Genomic DNA, 18,790 nt, shown 5'->3' with positions numbered 1-18,790 from the left:
CAGCAGCAGTCAGCATCACAGTCGTGTTCACGTTGTTTCTATTTTTTCAAAATAAAACTGTGTTACAGTTGCCGCGATGAAAGATGTTATGAATATGCATTAGTTCTACCAGTACACCGTTTTTTTTCTAAAAGGGCTGTGGTTTAAGTTATTCTTAGAAAGGAAGCATGTTACTATTATGCGCGTGACTTTTTTCTGACAAACATATGATGACTTTAGGATACGTAATAAACTTGGACAATAAAGTTGTTCTTCTACTTACTCTGACATCGGTTTATTTGACAAGAATGAGCCTTGAAAAAGAGGGAAGGTGGACAAAAATGTAGTTGTAAATGTTGTGAAACTATACAATCGATGCCAACTAAGTGCACGTTCTACGATCTATGTGCCAAACACATGCAACCCGAAATTCAAGCGAACCTTTAATTTGAAATATAGAACAGTGATTTCAAAGCGGATGTGCGTTTGTTGTCTACATCTGATATTCACGGGACAGTGATGATGATAGGGGCTCCTAGCTACCGCATCTGCCTCCTTGGAGTAGTGTGAAGTGCACGATCATTGATATGAAGTCACCTAATGACATACCGATAGTAAGCAGTCGGACACTGGTCATGGTGTAATCGGCGTTAAACTCCGTTGCAATTCTGTTAATTTTTCTGAGAAGCTATCCAGTCGACAGTCGGGGTGTGGGACAGTAACAGATACCTCTGTGGCTAGCAAATACTCTAGTAAGCTACAAGCTAAGATTGACATACCTGTCGAATCCCGTGTATATAGCTCGCTAGCGTTGGCTAGTTAGACAAACGTCAGTGCAGCTATGTTTGTGCAGGAGGAAAAGATATTTGCGGGAAAAGTTTTAAAGATTCACATATGTACCATGGAGGGTACGGAATGGCTGGAGGAAGTTACAGAGGACACCACTATTGAAAAACTTAAAGAGAGGTGCCTGAAACACGTAAGTAACATCTACTTGAATGTTGTTAACATTAAGCCACCAACGTCACCTATTCACCACGTAAACGCAAAGATATTACCAGCTGTCAAGGAAGCTAACGAGGCATGTAACACAGTCTTCTAACGTCAAACGCTCATAAACAATGTAGCTAGACCTACAGTTGAAGTTGGCAGGCCCGTGTGAAATGCTCCGGCTTGTTTCTATAGTATTAATAGCAACCTGGATGGCAGTGTTATTTATAACTTGGTGGTTAGGCTAGCGGCTTCCCTCGGCGACCCAACTTGTTTAGTCCAACTCTTTCAGAGCCCATACCTCTCGCTTCCCGTGTTCAATATCATGCATTGCAAATCAGCGTGTTGCATTGTTGCGAAGCAGGCAGTTATTTCATGTGCAAAACAGACATTCCAATACAGCCTAGCCTACTGATTGCGTGCGTCTATTTGAGAGCTCATGTAACTTTAATGCAACCTTTAACTAGGCTAGCCGGTTGGTTCTCGTGAAAACACCTGTGTTTTTCCTTTACCTCTCACACTAGTGTACACATGGAAGTCTGGAAGATCCGAAGGTTCTAACACACCATAAAATCATTCATGCTGCATCAGAACGGGTCCTCGTAGAAACCAAAACAGTGGCCGAAGAGAACATAAAAGATAAAGGTATTGTGACGATCACGAAATATATTCCCCACCAAAGATTAAAATTGGGTTAGCCCTCTGATGATTCTAATGAAGGCTTCTTGTTTGTCCCCCCTCCCCCTCAGATGTACTTTTGTTGATTAAGAGAAGACAACAACAGATACCTAAAATGGTAGATATTGCAGCAGAGGAAAAGGTATGCTATGTGTTTTGTTTTACTTAGTATAGACTAAAGATTACTTGAAAAATAGGCTGTATATCATGTGGATAATGGATCCTCGTTGTGGTCACATGATATTGCCCAAGAGCAAATGTATTTTTTCCTCTTCTTCAGAAAAAACAAGAAAGCAAAGCGCCAGACAAAGATGCCATTCTTAAAGCCACCGCTAACCTATCCATCCGGCACACAGACCGCACAGTTACTCAGCACAATATTCGGGATGTAAGTATTCTGTGACAATTTCACATTTCACAGTGATGTATAGCGTGCAGCGTTAGGCCTGTAATTTAGTAATGCATTGAAGGTCTTGAAAATACATGCTTTTTACCTGAATTGAATTTTAATGAAGTGTCCACGCACCTGAAAATGTCCATGTTAAATGTTTGTTGCGAAAAAGTTTCAGACAGAGCTAAGGAAGATCCTTGTATCCCTCATCGAAGTGGCACAGAAACTTCTGGCTTTAAACCCTGATGCCGTCGAGCTCTTCAAGAAAGCCAACGGTCAGTATTTCATTCTCAGTGTATTTGAAATGAAACGAGTGTATAACCTACAGTGAAAATGCCGGGCAGACTTCGTAAAATATTTCATTGTTGGAAACATTTGCTGGGTTTTCCTGATTTTATATATTTTTAGATGATGCAATGAAGAGACTTGTGCTAACTTCATTTACACTGGAGATGTCATGATGTTGTTACACCAAATAGTGTAGGCTAAATGCAAGGGTTTCCCCCTGCACTTCCTAGTTAGGGCAGCCATCGTGACGCCTCAAACACCTCCAACTCCAGGTCCCTGGAAAAGATGAAGAATTTTATGTTGTGTTGTAAAAAATCTATAAGCAATGTCTTTTCTTGGTGGGGGGATGATATCATACATGTGAGTGATTCATATGAAACTACACAGCACAGTCACATGTCTTTGGGTTACACGTTACCTGACGCCGGTGTCATACACATGACATAACACTGTCATAATGATGTCGAAACAGTGTCATGACAGTCATAAAGATAATGTCAATGTCATAAACGTTTTATGGTCATGAAAAGTTGACATTGTTACCGCTGTCTTTACCTTAGCCGAATGTCTCTTAATGGAAACAGTCATGAAATGTTATGACATGGACATAATGTTTGACAGGTCCATGACTGCGCTACGACACTATTATGACACTGCCATGTCATACCTATGACGCCGGCGTCAAGTAAAGTGTTACCTGCTGTCTCTGATACTAGCTAACCATCCACCCCCGTTGAAGAATGTTCTTCTGGAATCAGTATAAATGACTGCATCTTTGTGGTTGTTTTGTCAGCCATGTTGGATGAAGACGAGGAGGACCGAGTGGACGAGTCGGCCCTGCAGCAGCTGACAGAGATGGGCTTCCCCGAGAGCCGGGCGGTCAAGGCCCTGCGACTCAACCAGTGAGTTAGCTCTTTGCTACACTAGCCATGTCAAACAGAGGGTGCTAGAGAACAGGCACCTCAAGCAGTGAGTGCTGGCTGTTTGTTATAGAGCAGGGTGGTAAAAGCCCTCCACCTCATCAACCAGTGAGTAATTCCCTTTGTTATACATCACCATTTTGCTATACATACTCTACTAGAAAGTAGCTTGCTGGACCAGTGACTATTTGCTTCAGAGTAGCTATCTAAACTAGTGAGTGTTTTTTTTCCTTGACTAGAGCAGCGGTCAAAGCCCAACACCTCAACAAGTGAGAGTGTTTCTCCTTGCTAATGTAGCCACTGTAACCAGTGAGTGTTTGCTGTAGAGTGTAGAGCAGGGAGGTGAAGCTAGAGTAGCCTCTTGAGCTAGTCAGTGTTTCTCTTTGCTTGAGAACAGTTGCCTCAACCAGTGAGTGCCTCTCTTTACTGGGCAGTGGTGACTCAGTTGGCAGAAGAGCCTGTTCGGTAACCAGAAGCTTGCAGGTTCGAGCCCCACTCTGTCTGACCCCATTGATGTGTCCTTTGCTCCTGGTGGCAGGTGGGGTGGTACCCTGTGTGGCAGCCACTGTCACCAGTGTGTGAATGTGAGTGTGAACAGGTGAATGTGAGGCATACAATGTAAAGCGCTTTGAGTGCTTGAAGGAGTGGAAAGGCGCTATGTAAATGTACTGAAGAGCAGGGTGGTTAAAGCTCTCTAACTGCACTTAGTGAGTTTCAACCCTTAACTGCTAGTGAGCAGCCACCATAGCTAGTGACTTGACCTTTGCTAGAGCAGCCAGAAGAACCAGTGAGACTCTCCCTTTGCTAGAGAAGCCACTTGAACCGGTGAGACTCTCCCTTTGCTAGAGAAGCCACTTGAACCCGTAAGACTTTTCTTTTGACTTCAGAGCAGCTGCCCAAACCAGTGAGCTCTTCTCTGTGCTAGGAAGCCCTCCATCTGAACCCTTCTGTTTCCCTTTGTAACCGCACGCGGGCACGCGTGCACACACACACCACTCCTAGACCTAGACCTGCTAACCAGTTGTCAAAGTAGTTGGTAGGCAATTAGGTATTTTCATTGCCACCAACTAAAAGTGGCTGATACAATTGTTTTGGAAACTCAGGAACTACTGAGTATTTCTCTGTGCTAGACGTGCACGCAGATGCGCACGCAGACGCGCACACACACCAGCACACACACGTGCACGCAGACGTGCACACACACTAACACACAGACGTGCACACATACCAACACACAGACGGGCAGTCATGTGGAAGGTGTTGGTATTGTATTAGGAGATAAGCTCTGAGAGAGTACACTACAGGACCCTATGTTTGTCTGCGGAGCTAAGGCCGCTGATGCTTGTTGAACATACTTGTTGTCAGATTGGAGCAAATTGCTCCTCTTAGCCATCGATAATCCTTGTGTATACAGTACACACGTCAAACATCTCGTGTATATACATATTGTATCTGTCTTTGAAGACACAGACTGAATACGCTACATTATTAGCCAGGTTTAAAAAACAAAAAACTTCTATACTGTGCAAATATTCCAGTGTGTTGTATATCTCACACTTACGTTACACTTACAAACTCACGTTCTGCGCGTGAATAGTGACAATAAAGGACATCCTATTGATCTATTGCTATTAGAAGCAGAAAGGGAAGGGATGGGTGTAACAAAATGCACTGTCAAACTAAACTAAACAGACACGCTATATTCCGAATCCAAACTGCACATTTACCTCTACAAGCTGTTGTGTGTTGGGTTCACGTGTGTCATGAGTATGATGGCAGTTGTATTATTACTAAAAGGACAAGTGTAAGTGTAATGTAATGTCATAAGAACTATAATTTAGAATTTGACCAATTCGTGTCAAGCTTCTACCTATCTTATGAAATAAACCGATGACCTTCTATCTTGCATAGTATCATAGAGCTACAACAATGTTACAAACAGCCGTAGATCTTCTGGTAATCATGTAAGATTAATGTCAGCGCGATGGTCTCAATATTGGTCCCTGGTCGTGACTTCAGGACTTGTTCCTAATTTCCCTGCTGTCAACCAGCTCAAAGCAGATTTTAGGGGCATTTTCCCCATTCAGTATCCCAGTTGCAAATGGAGGGATACAGAGATGCACCAAGAGTGCGTTTTAATATGCGACCTTGCCTCCTCCACTTGCGCTTGTCTCCTCGTCCCGCCTCCTGGCCCCTCCTCCGTGGAGAAAACGATAAAGTTTCCCAGCTGTCAGCCTAGCCACAACAACTTTTGAGGGACTGTTTTTCATTCACCATCCCAATTGCAAATGAGAAAAAGACTCTACAATTGAGCTTTTGCAAGATATTGAAATATAATGCTGTTGTCAGTGATGTCCTCATGACGAGAAGCAAGTGGAGGATACAAGTGGAGGAGGCAAGTGGAGGAGGCAAGGTCGCATATTGCAACGCACTCCAAATGTGTCTTGGTGTTGGTGGTGGTGGTAACACAAGTGGTAGAGGTCAAGTAGCCTGATTATCATCGACGTTCAAGTGTTGCGTCACTGGGAGGGCACAGCCTGGCTAGAGGTCAGGTGCTTGTTTGACAAGGTTTCGAGCCCAGTAGGTTTGAGCGCCACTCTGCCTTTTCTCCTGCGTAGCAGCCTCTGCCACTAGTGTGAGGAGTGTGAAAGGATGAATGTGAGGAGTCTGTTGTAAATTTATTCAATTGTGTTGTGCTTGAGTGCTTGAAGGAGTGGAAGAGAAGCAAGCTGTCTATTTACCATTTACCATTTTTTAAAATTCTCTCTCACTCTCTCTCCAGCATGTCGGTGACCCAGGCCATGGAGTGGCTGATTGAGCACGTGGACGACCCCACCGCGGACGCCCCCCTGGTCAACCAGGAGGCCTCGGGAGCTGGAGCTGGAGCATCAGCAGGGGCGAGTGGGGCGTCAGCAGCCTCTGCCTCGGGGGCCTCAGCCTCTGCTTCGGCCTCGGCTTCCAGCTCCCTCTCCTCCCGGATATCGGAGGGCTCCAGCGCAGCAGAGGCGTCCAAGCAGGACGAGCTCACGGAGATCTTCAAGCGGATCCGGCGGAAACGCGAGTTCAGGCCGGACTCACGGGTGAGGAGAGGGAGGGAAGGAGGGGAGGTGACTGAGGGTGCTATTGTCGAATTTCGTGTTGAAAATTCATGTTACTAAGTTTTGGTTTACATTGCCAGAATGGCTTGAACAACTCGTACTGCGCTAGGAAAGAATATCTGTGATTTTGTAATGGTATTGTCATAAGTAACATAAGAACAGTAATATATTTGTCTGGCCCGGGGGAAGAGATAAAGAGATACGGTCTGTGGAGAGGTCTACTAAACTCTGCCTGTTATTGCTGGCTGTTTTGCAGGCTGTCATTGCGCTGATGGAGATGGGCTTTGACGAGAAGGAGGTGATCGATGCCCTGCGGGTCAATAATAACCAACAGGACGCAGCGGTAGGTGGACTGCACTGGACTGCAGGTCTTGATATCGGGGGACAGAGAGCAGTGGAAATTTGAGGACTTTTGGTATGCAGAAATACGATGTGTAGTTTCAGACCAAGCTTTGTAAAATGGCTGGGTGTCAGAGTAGAGTAGAGTAGAGTAGAGTAGAGTAGAGTAGAGTAGAGTAGAGTAGAGTAGAGTAGAGTAGAGTAGAGTAGAGTAGAGCAGAGCAGAGCAGAGGGGAGTAACTTTATTGATCCTGAACGAAATTAAATAGAATGTTGCTCTGCATAAAGACCAAGCAATGGGGCACTCACATAGGGTGAATTCCAAAATGCGGACGCCCATACTCCCTTGCTCACTTGCCTCCCAGGCTTATACGGAATTCCGAGTTGAATGAATTTGAATTCAAAGTAATGCCATAAAATGAACACTGGGTGGTGGTGGTGGTGTAGTGTTCGTATTATGGCATTACTTTGAATCCAAATTCCTTCAATTCGGAATTTCGTACAAGCCTGTTGCCTCCTTGTGGCAAGGGATGACGTCACTGACAACAGAATTGTATTTCAATATCCCGCAGAAGCTGAACTCTAATGTAAATGTCTCATTTGCAAACGGGAGAGAGAATGAAGAGTAGTTCCACAAAAGTTGTTGTGGTTAGGCTGACAGCGGGGAAACTTAATTGTTTCCTACACAGAGGCGGGTCATCAGTGAAACGAGAGGCCACAAGCACAGACAGAGGACGGGAGTCCGCATATTGGAATCCACCCCTAGTCCTCCTAGTCTCATAGCCCAACACAGGCTATGACACCGTAACATCCATGACGCACACCCAATATTCAGCATGATATTAAATTAGTTGCCTCTTTTAATCCGATGGAATTAGATTAGACTGATGTGTAGATATGCGGAAGAAAATTGGCTGTTATCAATGTGTCCTTTGGTCACAAACAACTTAAGTTGCGTGTTATGTGCAATAATCTAGCACATCCATTGACAGTAAATAGAACCCATAAGGTTGGAAGGTCAAAAGACATACATGGTGAAGAGGTAAGGCCTGTTACACATGATTGCACATTGCAGCTATTGCACGGTCAAGAATTTAACAATGAACATTGTAATTACTGGATAGTAATCATTACAGTACTGTCAATGAGCACATCAGCTATTATATATTCAATGTATCCTGTGGTCACCCTCAACTCAGATCGTTTTGGGAAGGATGAGCACATCCAAAGTCACTTGTTGAAGGTGCCAGACAAAAGTGTCAGATAGTTTTAGGAGGTAAGTCTGCACACTGCGAAATAAGCTTGGCAACGTCATATGCCTGACAAAGACTGAGGATGATAGAAACTGCCGTTTTTAATTTAATTAAGTTTATTTTTGGAGCTTATTTCGAAGTGTGCGGACCTACCTACTAAAGCTTGGTAAATAAAGTAAAGTAAAANAATAAAAAGTGAAAAAAATTGAAAGCCCATTGGGAAACTCCAACTCCCATTGTCATTGTGACACAGCACTCCACAGCACACAAGTGAACACTGCACACAACGAAATTGCATTTATGCCTCACCCGTGCAAGGGGGCAGCCCTCAGTGGCGCCCCATGGGGAGCAGTGCGGTGGGACGGTACCATGCTCAGGGTACCTCAGTCATGGAGGAGGATGGGGGAGAGCACTGGTTGATTACTCCCCCCACCAACCTAATAAAAACAGTTTGGAGCTTATTTCTCAATGTGCAGACCTGCTTTGTTAAACACCCTCAACTTAAGCCATGTGTTTGTGTGCAGTGTGAGTGGCTGCTGGGGGATAGGAAGCCTTCCCCAGAGGATCTGGATAAGGGCATCGACACCAACAGCCCCCTCTTCCAGGCCATACTTGAAAACCCTGTGGTACAGCTCGGCCTCACCAACCCCAAAACTCTATTAGGTAAGTGTGTGACATTCGCCTATTTTTTTTTGCGACTTTACCTGCTAAATAAAGTGGTGTGTCATGGCCTTAGCACACGCACACGCACACGCACACACACACACGCACACACACGCCATTGAGCAATTGGGAAAAACTCTAAATTGATTGTTTGCCCATCTCAACATTTTCAACATTTTCACTGTTTCTTTTTTCGAGTATACACAGATTATTTTTAAAGGTTCAGTGAATAACATTTTTAAGGCACTCGTACTCAAAACTCTCTCTACGGTCTGTGTTTACAGCAGTGCTTTTAGGGAATTATATCGACTGATTTCTGATATGTGCCTAATAGGCAGAAAGCAGGACCTCAAACCTCTTTATCTCTCACTCTCTCCTCTGCACTGACCAGGAAGTGGCCAGTAGATTAGCTTTACCTCCACGTGCTGTTAGGAAGATAATGCCTTCCATTTGTAAAGCTGCCACTATGACAAGCTAAACAGAGAAACGATCCGTTTAGATTTTATTTAGATATGGCATCGTGTTATTAGGCTGAAGACAAAAGCAAACACACACACAATGGGTGTTTTCCCCCTATCGTCACTGCTTTTCTCTTTCTAAATCTCAATGCAGTGTGTTAAGTCCCTCGTAGACAGAAATGGAATGCTTATACTACGTACAGTATACACACCTACAGTGAGATTGATTGCGCCTTACCTTACACTGCAAACGTCTACGAAGGCTATTTACAACACTGAATAAATAATTACCAGTGCAAACAAGATAAGAGTAACAAAGGGTTAAGACAAATATGATAAGAGCGGTATTACACATTGGTCATCCACGTAATGGTACATTCCCTAATAGATATTGTAATAATTCCAAACGTTTGGTTGGGAGTTGATTTTGGGGTCGCACGTTCAAAATCCCGTACCCAGTTTGTTGTGGGTGGATGAAGTGCAGTCAGTTGCAAGTGCCCTCCTGCACACTCGCCCATGACCTAGGTGTGCTTGAGCACAGCGCCTACTAATCGCACACATTTCTCCAGACGGATCGTGCTTGTATTCCTAAAGAAACTTGAAATCACTGTGGATAAGTGTCACCTCAGTGAAATGTAAGGAAAAGTCGTCAATATCTGTTAATCGCTCTGTTGGCAGAAAGACGGTCTTGAATTAATCTGTTGTATATGATTTTTTTTAATTAGGTAAATGTCTAGAAATTAGTCATTTAATATGGGGAAACCCAGAATTGTTTTATAAAGTGATAATAATATGACTTTTCAGGGGTTCTGTAGCCTAACAAGGTCTTAGGAACTGAGGGACGCAGGTTTGAATGAGGTTGGGGCGAGTAAGCAACCCACCATGCCTCCAGCTTTGAGTGCCATTGAGCATGCCACTTAACCCTTGCCTGGCTATCGTGACTTCGAAGCTCAGCGAGCATTTGGTCTGGCCTCCTTGTGTTGTTGGCCCATTTCTCCCAAGGAGATGCAAAGGACATATCTACCTTGTGATCATGAAATACAGCCGTATGCTACTTGTTAAAGCTACAATCCCTAACATCACCTAGTCCTTCACTCACCTGCAAACTGAACTGGTGTGTCATTACCTTAACCCTATAAGACCTGAACCATAAAAGCGAAGACAGAAAATTCCAATCTCTTGGAATTTGCCTCAGTGTTGGTCCATCATAAGAAATGTAAAAAAATATATATCCAAATTTGGGTAAGGTCTTTGAGATATGAATTGCAACATATATGCTGCATCAGGCTTTAACTAGTTGACCAGGCCAATTTCATGACCATTGAAATATGACTTTTAATGCACTTACAACTTTTTTTCAATTTAATAAAGTTGTCAGACAATTTAATTTGAGGATTATCTTTAAATATTTGGTGAGATAGTGCCATCCTTGTTTTAGCAGGACCATATTTTACATTTCCCACAGTCTGGTTGGGTAATTTTTTATAAATCGATGTAAAAACATAGCTGATCGAATGCTTAACAACCTATTTATGAGTGTAATGAGTGTAATGTAGATCATTATTCATTTTTGATGTGGAATTTGAATATATGGGACCATTTCTCTATTCACTTCAATGCATTTTTTATGAGATCATAATTTCAACATTTTGCATTATGTTTTCAAAATTGCAAGTAAAACCTGTTTCTTAAGGCAATAGCTTTGCCTTGAAGTAAAACAACTTGTGTGTTTTGTTAAATGATCGTCGTGGTATGCTTTCTAAGTTTCCCTATGGCAAAATGCACTGATCCTGCCAACACCGGATGGTGCTTATTTGTTTCATCAGTTTTAGCACGATCTCTCTGCAACACGGTGTAAAAATATAAACTCTGCCTTGATTAATTGCACAAAGTAAGTGTTCAAATTAAAGTATATATAAATATAGCTGCAAGCAGCAATACGGGGCCAAGCAGTAAACTTGCCAAAGTCGCCACGGCAACAGAAGGAACTGCAGCGCCCCCTTTGGCCCAAATCTCGTCAATGTTGGGGTGCATTCCTTGGAGGGGAAAATGGGGAGAGAGACGGGGAGGGTAGGCAAAGGACCTGGGCTGGGAATCAAACCCGGGTCAGCCGCATGATAGACGAGTGCCCTACCGGTTGGCCATGGCAGGGCCTGTGCTGCCCTTGATTTATATTGAGTAACACATTTCCATTCCCTCTCAAATTAGTCTATAAAATATCAGCAAGTCATTTCTATACTTGAGAGGCTTGCTTTTTGGACAGCAATTATAATCCTCTGTGATCATTCTATTTAGTAAAATTGTTTATATGACATACAATATTATGGAAAAGAATCGGGAGCCTACTGAAAATAGATATGTCCTTGAAATACTAAACATAAGAATCCTATAGGCTGCAATGTAATATTGGCCAGCCTTTTGAGAGACTGGTCTGAGGAATTGGTGTATATAGAAGCAACGTGTGTGTGTGTGTGTGTGTGTGTGTGTGTGTGTGTGTGTGTGAGACAGAGGAACCGAGAGAACAACAATGGTCTCTCTCTCTCTCTCTCTCTCTCCCTCCCTCCTTCCCTCTCCCTCTCTCTCCCTCTCCCCCTCCCTTTCCCTCTGTCTGTGTGTGTGGGGTGGAGGTGGGGGGGTATGTGCAGGGGCTGGGGCAGTGGTGCTTTGGTTGACACTAGAGCAATAGCAGACTACGCACACACCTAAGCTCTCGTCTCTTGTGTGTCCAGAGACCCCCTGCCGAGAATGGTGTCAGTGAACGTGCGCAAGGGGGGCAGAGGGGACAGAGAGATGAGAAAAATCCCTCCATTCTTTCCACAATTTTGAATGGCTGCTGAGAGCTGATAGTTTTTTCAATCGTTACGAAAATCCATACCTGGGTGCAGCATAGTGTGAAGATGACCTGTGTACCAATATTTTGAAAATTGGGAGTACGGTTCAAAAGCTACAGGCAAAAATTTAGCTAACATTTTGACCTGCTGGTGGCGCTACAGAGTTTGAGCTGGGGATCTGATTTTTTTTGTGGTAGGTCATGGGATGGACTACTATGTGTGTACAAAATCCCTGCCCAATTCGACAAACGGTTGCTGAGATATGACCTCACTTCCTGTTTCGCCACGTTTACGACAATTTTGATTGGCTCTCACGGCTAAACGATAAAATATATCCAATATTCCTGAAGACCCCATGTGTAGCTCAGTACAGAGATACTATATACCGAATTTCGGGTGAATTGGTCAAAAATTGCCGAAAAAATAGCATTTTTATTGAATTTTACAAAATCCAAAATGGCGGGAAAACTATCCTGGCGGAAAATGACGTCATAGGGTGCGTTGGATTCGTCTTGGCCCAAGGATTCCAGGGATACCAAGTTTATGAAAATCGGCCCAGCGGTTCAAAAGTTACAAGCAGAAATGTACCTGCAACTTTGACCTGTTGGTGGCGCTAGAGCGTTGGGGCTGGGGACCTATAAATTGCTGTGGGTAATGCTGAGCCGGGCCCGAATGTGTGTGCCGATTTACAGCATTTTCCTACGTACGGTTCTATGGGCTGCCATAGACTTGCAGAGGGAGAGGAATGGTGACTAGAGAATAATAATGAAGAAAACCTACTAACTCTATAGGGGCCTTCGCCAGCTTTGCTGCTTGGCCCCTAATTATATTTCGGAAATTTGTACACAAACCCTTTGCAATTTGATGATATCTCTGCTCCGGTCAGGGAAACCGCTTCTACCCTGTGGCACCATGTTTTGCCGAGCTGTGGTGAACTTGTTGTTGACCGCTGCTCTCTTGTGGCGGTTTCCATGTACTGCAAGACATTTTGTAATGACACGCAACATTTTTTTGAGATCTATTTTTTTTGTGTCAGCGGGGAGAGGGCTTTGAATTTGATGAAACAAATATGATGCAACCGGCGCAATAGGGTTAAACACACCCCACTGAGATGTTGTAAATGCTTAAAATTGATTGTTTTAGATGGTATGCGTGGCCAGGCTAAATGAGGAAAAAAGACTTTGCAGCGTCACAGTTAGTATGGCTAATTTTAACACCACTCTCCTTTGCCTAAGTAGCTTTGTTGCATCGGATAAACGCATCACCTGATGTGTAAAATATAATGTGTAACATAATGTACGTTCTGTTTCTGTTTGTCGTTTCGTTCTGTGGTCAGCTTTTGAAGACATGCTGGAGAATCCTCTGAACAGCACGCAGTGGATGAACGATCCCGAGACGGGGCCGGTGATGCTTCAGATATCACGAATCTTTCAAACCCTCAACCGCACATAAATGGCGTACAGTACATACATGCATACAGTACATGCATTACACATACCTCAATGCGGGGGTCTGTGTGGGTGTGCAGCACTGTGCACTGTGGGAGTGTCCATCCACCCTCAAGCGTCACGGGAGGCCATGAATGTAATAGTAATAACTCGATAATATTATTGCATAGTCCACAGAGATTCTGCACACCTTCTTGACTTTTTTATATATATATATTTAAAAAAAAGATCTGTTACTGTTTGTGCGTGCGTGCGTGCATGTACTGTGTGTAAGTGGGTTTGTGTGAATGGGTGTGTGAGTGAGACTGAAAGAGAGGGATATATATATATATATATATATATATATATATATATATATATATATATATATATATATATATATATATATATGCGAAATGTTGTTGCTGTCAGATGGAAACAGTCCTGTTTAACTGCCTGCTTTGCCCCAGCAGAGGCGGAAAAACTGAGCTGAGAAAGTGAGGCCCTGGCTAAGCTTTTACAGTATACGGTATACGGTAAACTGCATTTTTAAAAATCTGATAAATAGTTACATCAGCAGGGACTACCTAATAATTTGCCAGGGATTGGCTGTTTACTAGGCAAGCATGTTACTGTTTTTTTTATTATTTTTAAAAAAACATGCAGATAGCTTACCTTTCCCTTGTTTACACGTATCCGTTTTGGTTGTCTTTTTGGAAATCTACACTTCAATGGCTGCTTTTGACAATATCCATTTTAGGGCTTGAAAACTCTGTTTGCGTGCAAGCGAAAAGGCCTAAGTGGATTTAAAAACTATACGTTTACAAAAAATATCCATATACTACATGTAAACTGGGTCGAAAAGTCTTGTCAGATATTCCTTCTGCCGGTGCTGCTACAGGTGATTTCACTAATTAGCTAGCTGAAGGGGTGTGGTAATTAAGATCAGCTGGAACAAATATGTGGCAGGTTTGTTACTCTCTGCACCCGGGATGTCCGTCCTCCCTGGCCAACTGTATTGATTTTTGATTACCAGTAAATTCACTTACACGTACAGTATAAACTGTTAACTATGAATTTGACATTTGCTATGTTTACATGAGGCATTTAATTTGGAATTAACAGACTTTAGTTCTGAATAAAGTTAAATACCTCTTTGAAAACGTCATGTAAACACCTCTTAATTAGGAATTAAAGGAAAGATCAAAGTAAACTGAACGCAACTATTTAATTCTGAATTATTAATTTGGAATTAAAATCATCATGTAAACGTATAGCCTGATAAACCAGACTAAATGTGGATGTCTAATTTAGTCTGTCCTCTGCATAATACATCCGAAGATTGTTAATGAGAACAACCTTCCCTCAAAACCCTGCCCGCTTTGATTCAAAACACATATTTGCGTTGTAATTGGTTTGCCAGATTCATGGCATTCTGGCTTCATTGAATCATTATGCGAGGCCAGACCCACCCGTAGACAAAACATTTTGCCGTCCAGCGGGTGGCGCTGGTTCACCAGGCTAGTAAACGTAGCGATTGTCATTGTCAAAGAGCTTTTATTTACGAGTTTACTTTTATTTAGGGGCCAAGCAGCGAAGCTGGCGAAGGCCCCTATAGAGTTAGTAGGTTTTCTTCATTATTATTCTCTAGTCACCATTCCTATCCCTCTGCAAGTCTATGGCAGCCCATAGAACCGTACGTAGGAAAATGCTGAAAATCGGCACACACATTCGGGCCCGGCTCAGCATTACCCACAGCAATTTATAGGTCCCCGGCCCCAACGCTCTAGCGCCACCAACAGGTCAAAGTTGCAGGTACATTTCTGCTTGTAACTTTTGAACCGCTGGGCCAATTTTCATAACCTTGGTATCCCTGGAATCCTTGGGCCAAGACAAATTCAATGCAACCTATGACGTCATTTTCCGCCAGGATAGTTTTCCCGCCATTTTGGATTTTGTGAAATTCAATAAAAATGCTATTTTTCCCGCAATTTTTGACCATTTCGCCCGAAACTTGGTATATAGTATCTCTAGATTGAGCTACACATGGGGTCTCAAGGAATATCAGATATCCTTTATAGTTTTGCCGTGACAGCCAATCAAAATTGTCGTAAAAGTGGTGAAACAGGAAGTGAGGTCATATCTCAGAAACTTTTTGTTGAATTAGGTTGGGATTTTGTACACACATAGTAGTCCATCCCATGACCTACCACAAAAAAAATCAGAACCCCAGCTCAAACTCTGTAGCGCCACCAGCAGGTCAAAATTTTAGCTACATTTTTGCCTGTAGCTTTTAAATCATATGCACGATGTAAAATATATTATTATCACTAGAATCCTTGGGTCAAGCCGAATTCAACGCACTATATGAAGTTATGTCAATGCAGAAGGGAAATTCCGCCATTTTGAATTTTGTAAAATTCACTGTAAGTCTATGGTAGCCCATAGAACCATTTATAGAAAAATGCTGTAAATTGGCACACATATTTGAGGCAGCATCAACATTACCCACAGCGAGTTATAGGTCCCCAGCCCCAATACTCTAGCGCCACCAGCAGGTGAAAGTCGCAGGTACATTTCTGCTTGTAACTTTTGAACCGCTGGATCAATTTTCATAAACCTGGTATCCCTGGAATCCTTGGGCCAAGACTAATCCAACGCACCCTATGACGCCATTTTCTGCCGGGATAGTTTTCCCACCATTTTGAATTTGGTAAAATTCAATAAAAATGCTATTTTTCCCGCAATTTTTGACCATTTCGCCCGAAATTCGGTATATTGTATCTCTGTACTGAGGTTTGTATGGGGTCTCAAGAAATATTAGATATCTTTTATGGTTTAGCCGTGACAGCCAATCAAAATTGTTGTAAAAGTGGCAAAACAGGAAGTGAGGTCATATCTCAGCAACCCTTTGTCGGTTTTGGCTAGGATTTTTCACACACATAGATGTCCATCTCATGACCTACTGAAAAAAAATTCAGACCCCCAGCTCAAACTCTGTAGCGCCACCAACAGGTCAAAATTTTAGCTACATTTTTGCCTGTAGCTTTTTAACCATGTGCACAATGTAAAATATATTATTATCACTAGAATCCTTGGGCCAAGTCGAATCCAACGCCCTATATAATGTTATGTAAACACAGAAGGGAAATTCCGCCATTTTGAATTTTGTAAAATTCAATAAAATGCTACTTGTCACAAAATTTTTGTCAGAATGACCAGCAAAAAGGTACACATCATCTTCAGACTGATAGGTATTAGGGTATCCAAAGATTTTGTGATACCTCTTATCGTTTGGAGGAGACAGCCAATCAAAATTGTCGTGAAAGTGGCAAAACAGGAAGTGAGGTCATATCTCAGCAACCGTTTGTCAGATTCTTTTAGCTATTTTTTGCACACATACTAATCAATCCCATGACCTTCCACAAAAAAAAATCCAGATTCCCAGCTCAAACTCTCTAGCGCCATCAACAGGTAACAGGAAGTGATCTTATATTTGTCAGCCCTTTAAGGGATTCAAAATAAACTTGGTTCATGTGAGCACACTCCCCTCCAAGGAATGCACACTAACATTGGCGAGATTTGGGCCAAAGGGGGCGCTGCAGTTCCTTCTGTTGCCGTGGCGACTTTGGCAAGTTTACTGCTTGGCCCCGCATTGCTGCTTGCAGCTATATTTTTGTAATTGGTGGCTGAATATGTTTTGCTTTTACATTTTTTTCATCAAGGCTGGTGGAACTGTGCAATTATTTCTTTAATTTATTTGTAATATGTCATATGGAAATATTAAACTTTCACACATTTGGTCTTTTTTAACCTTAAACGATAGTACATAAACATTATTTGTGTTTAAAAAGAATAAATAAATAAACTGATAAGAGACACACTTATAATCAAGACATGAGGCATTGCAATATGTGAATGCACAGATTTACTGAGCAACAATATCGAAATTTGTGAATTCATCCCACTATGCGAATCTGTAACGCGAGACCGTTGAATAAGTGGCAGTGATAGAAATTATGCGGTTGCCATGTAAATAACGTGGTCAGCTGTGCACTGTAGAGCATTCAGTTTCCTCCATTGTTTGGTTACAGTGCATCGCATAGCAAATGGTTGATACCTTTATTATAATTATGAAGTTACACATTATTTATCAAATTCATCTGCAATCCTTATTATAAATTTAATAGTGGCTGAGAAATTCTGTTTTACTGACGGTTTCCTCTGACAGCAACATATTTTTGTGTGTGTGTGTGTGTGTGTGTGTGTGTGTGTGTGTGTGTGTGTGTGTGTGTGTGTGTGTGTGTGTGTGTGTGTGTGTGTGTGTGTGTGTGTGTGTGTGTGTGTGTGTGTGTGTGTGTGTGTGTGTGTGTGTGTTGCAATTTTAACCACCACATTTCTGGTTCAAACATAAAGGCTGACCCTACACTGTGCTAGGTGTGACTCAAGAGCAATGCTTAGTCTGAATATGCTTTTAAACTATTGAACGTTGAAGAACTGTTGCTCAATAGACACTAATAACCACAACAACTCACCCAGGCTTAACAAATAGCTAGTTTTGTTTACTGCAGAGAAACTACCGGTGGAAAAGACTCCCTTTTTACAGTTCTACATTAAGTTCAGCTTCAGGTGATGTGGTTAAATATCAATAGCAGAAATACAATACAATACAATTCAAAATACAATTTTCTTCAGGCAAAAAGATTATGAAGGTCGGTTAACCACAAATCAGGACTATTTTATGGAAAGATAGTTTTAGCATGTGTGACTTTGGTTTTCTTATTTAAAGGAAAGAAAGGATATATTGGGAGGGTGGCACCTCTGATTTCTAATTCCGCCTTCATGAAACGAGTGGCACTATATGCGGTTAATTTTCAGCCATGCAGTTTGAAATCCGCTCATGACAGATGATTTCACTTGAGACTGGTCTATTATTTAATCTACTAACTAGTATAAATTAATGGCAAACGGTATGTTCGTACGTGTTTCAAGTGAGCGCATGAGTTTAAAAAAAGTGTGTGCGTGTGTGCGTGTGTGTGTGTGTGTGTCTGTCTTTGTTTTTGTGTGGTGTGTGGGGGAATGGTAATTGCTTTAAGTACAGAACAGAAAATGCTCTCACTACCACAGTGCAAGAGATGTGATGGCTTCAAGAGAGCTGCTCACGTGCTCTCTTATTGCGGCAGCGATGTGCACCTGTCCTGTAGTCTTATGTGGATGACGATGAAGGAATTTAGGTGTCTCATGGTGCGAGTCATTAGAGTGGTGGTGTAGCTTCTTCAACAGGAAGTGAGGAGGAGGGATGCGAGGCCTTATAAACACATGATCATATTGGTGTGGGTTGCCATAGTAACAACTAGGCAACAAAGTGTGTGTGTGTGTGTGTGGGTGTGTGTGTGTGAGAGAGAGAGAGTGGGTGTGTGGAGGGGAATAAGCCTTTATGATTTACCTTGCCTTTATAGAAAAGTCATCCATGAG

General features: G+C 42.5%; 1 protein-coding gene across 1 annotated transcript; it reads left to right on the top strand.

Moving 5' to 3' along the window:
* The first annotated feature begins 501 nt into the window (after positions 1 to 501).
* ubac1 (UBA domain containing 1) lies at positions 502 to 13,687 on the top strand. Its single transcript, XM_063195033.1, has 10 exons — positions 502 to 958; positions 1,494 to 1,614; positions 1,719 to 1,789; positions 1,928 to 2,035; positions 2,211 to 2,313; positions 3,120 to 3,228; positions 6,029 to 6,326; positions 6,601 to 6,687; positions 8,461 to 8,599; positions 13,225 to 13,687. The coding sequence occupies exons 1-10, from the start codon at positions 821 to 823 to the stop codon at positions 13,338 to 13,340; spliced, it is 1,290 nt and encodes a 429-aa protein (XP_063051103.1). The 5' UTR covers positions 502 to 820; the 3' UTR covers positions 13,341 to 13,687.
* Positions 13,688 to 18,790: the final 5,103 nt, after the last annotated feature.

Source organism: Engraulis encrasicolus, chromosome 3 (assembly GCF_034702125.1).
Source record: "Engraulis encrasicolus isolate BLACKSEA-1 chromosome 3, IST_EnEncr_1.0, whole genome shotgun sequence".
NCBI lineage: Eukaryota > Metazoa > Chordata > Actinopteri > Clupeiformes > Engraulidae > Engraulis > Engraulis encrasicolus.
The sequence above is the reverse complement of the archived record's forward strand: the minus strand, read 5'-3'. Positions and strand labels throughout refer to the sequence as shown.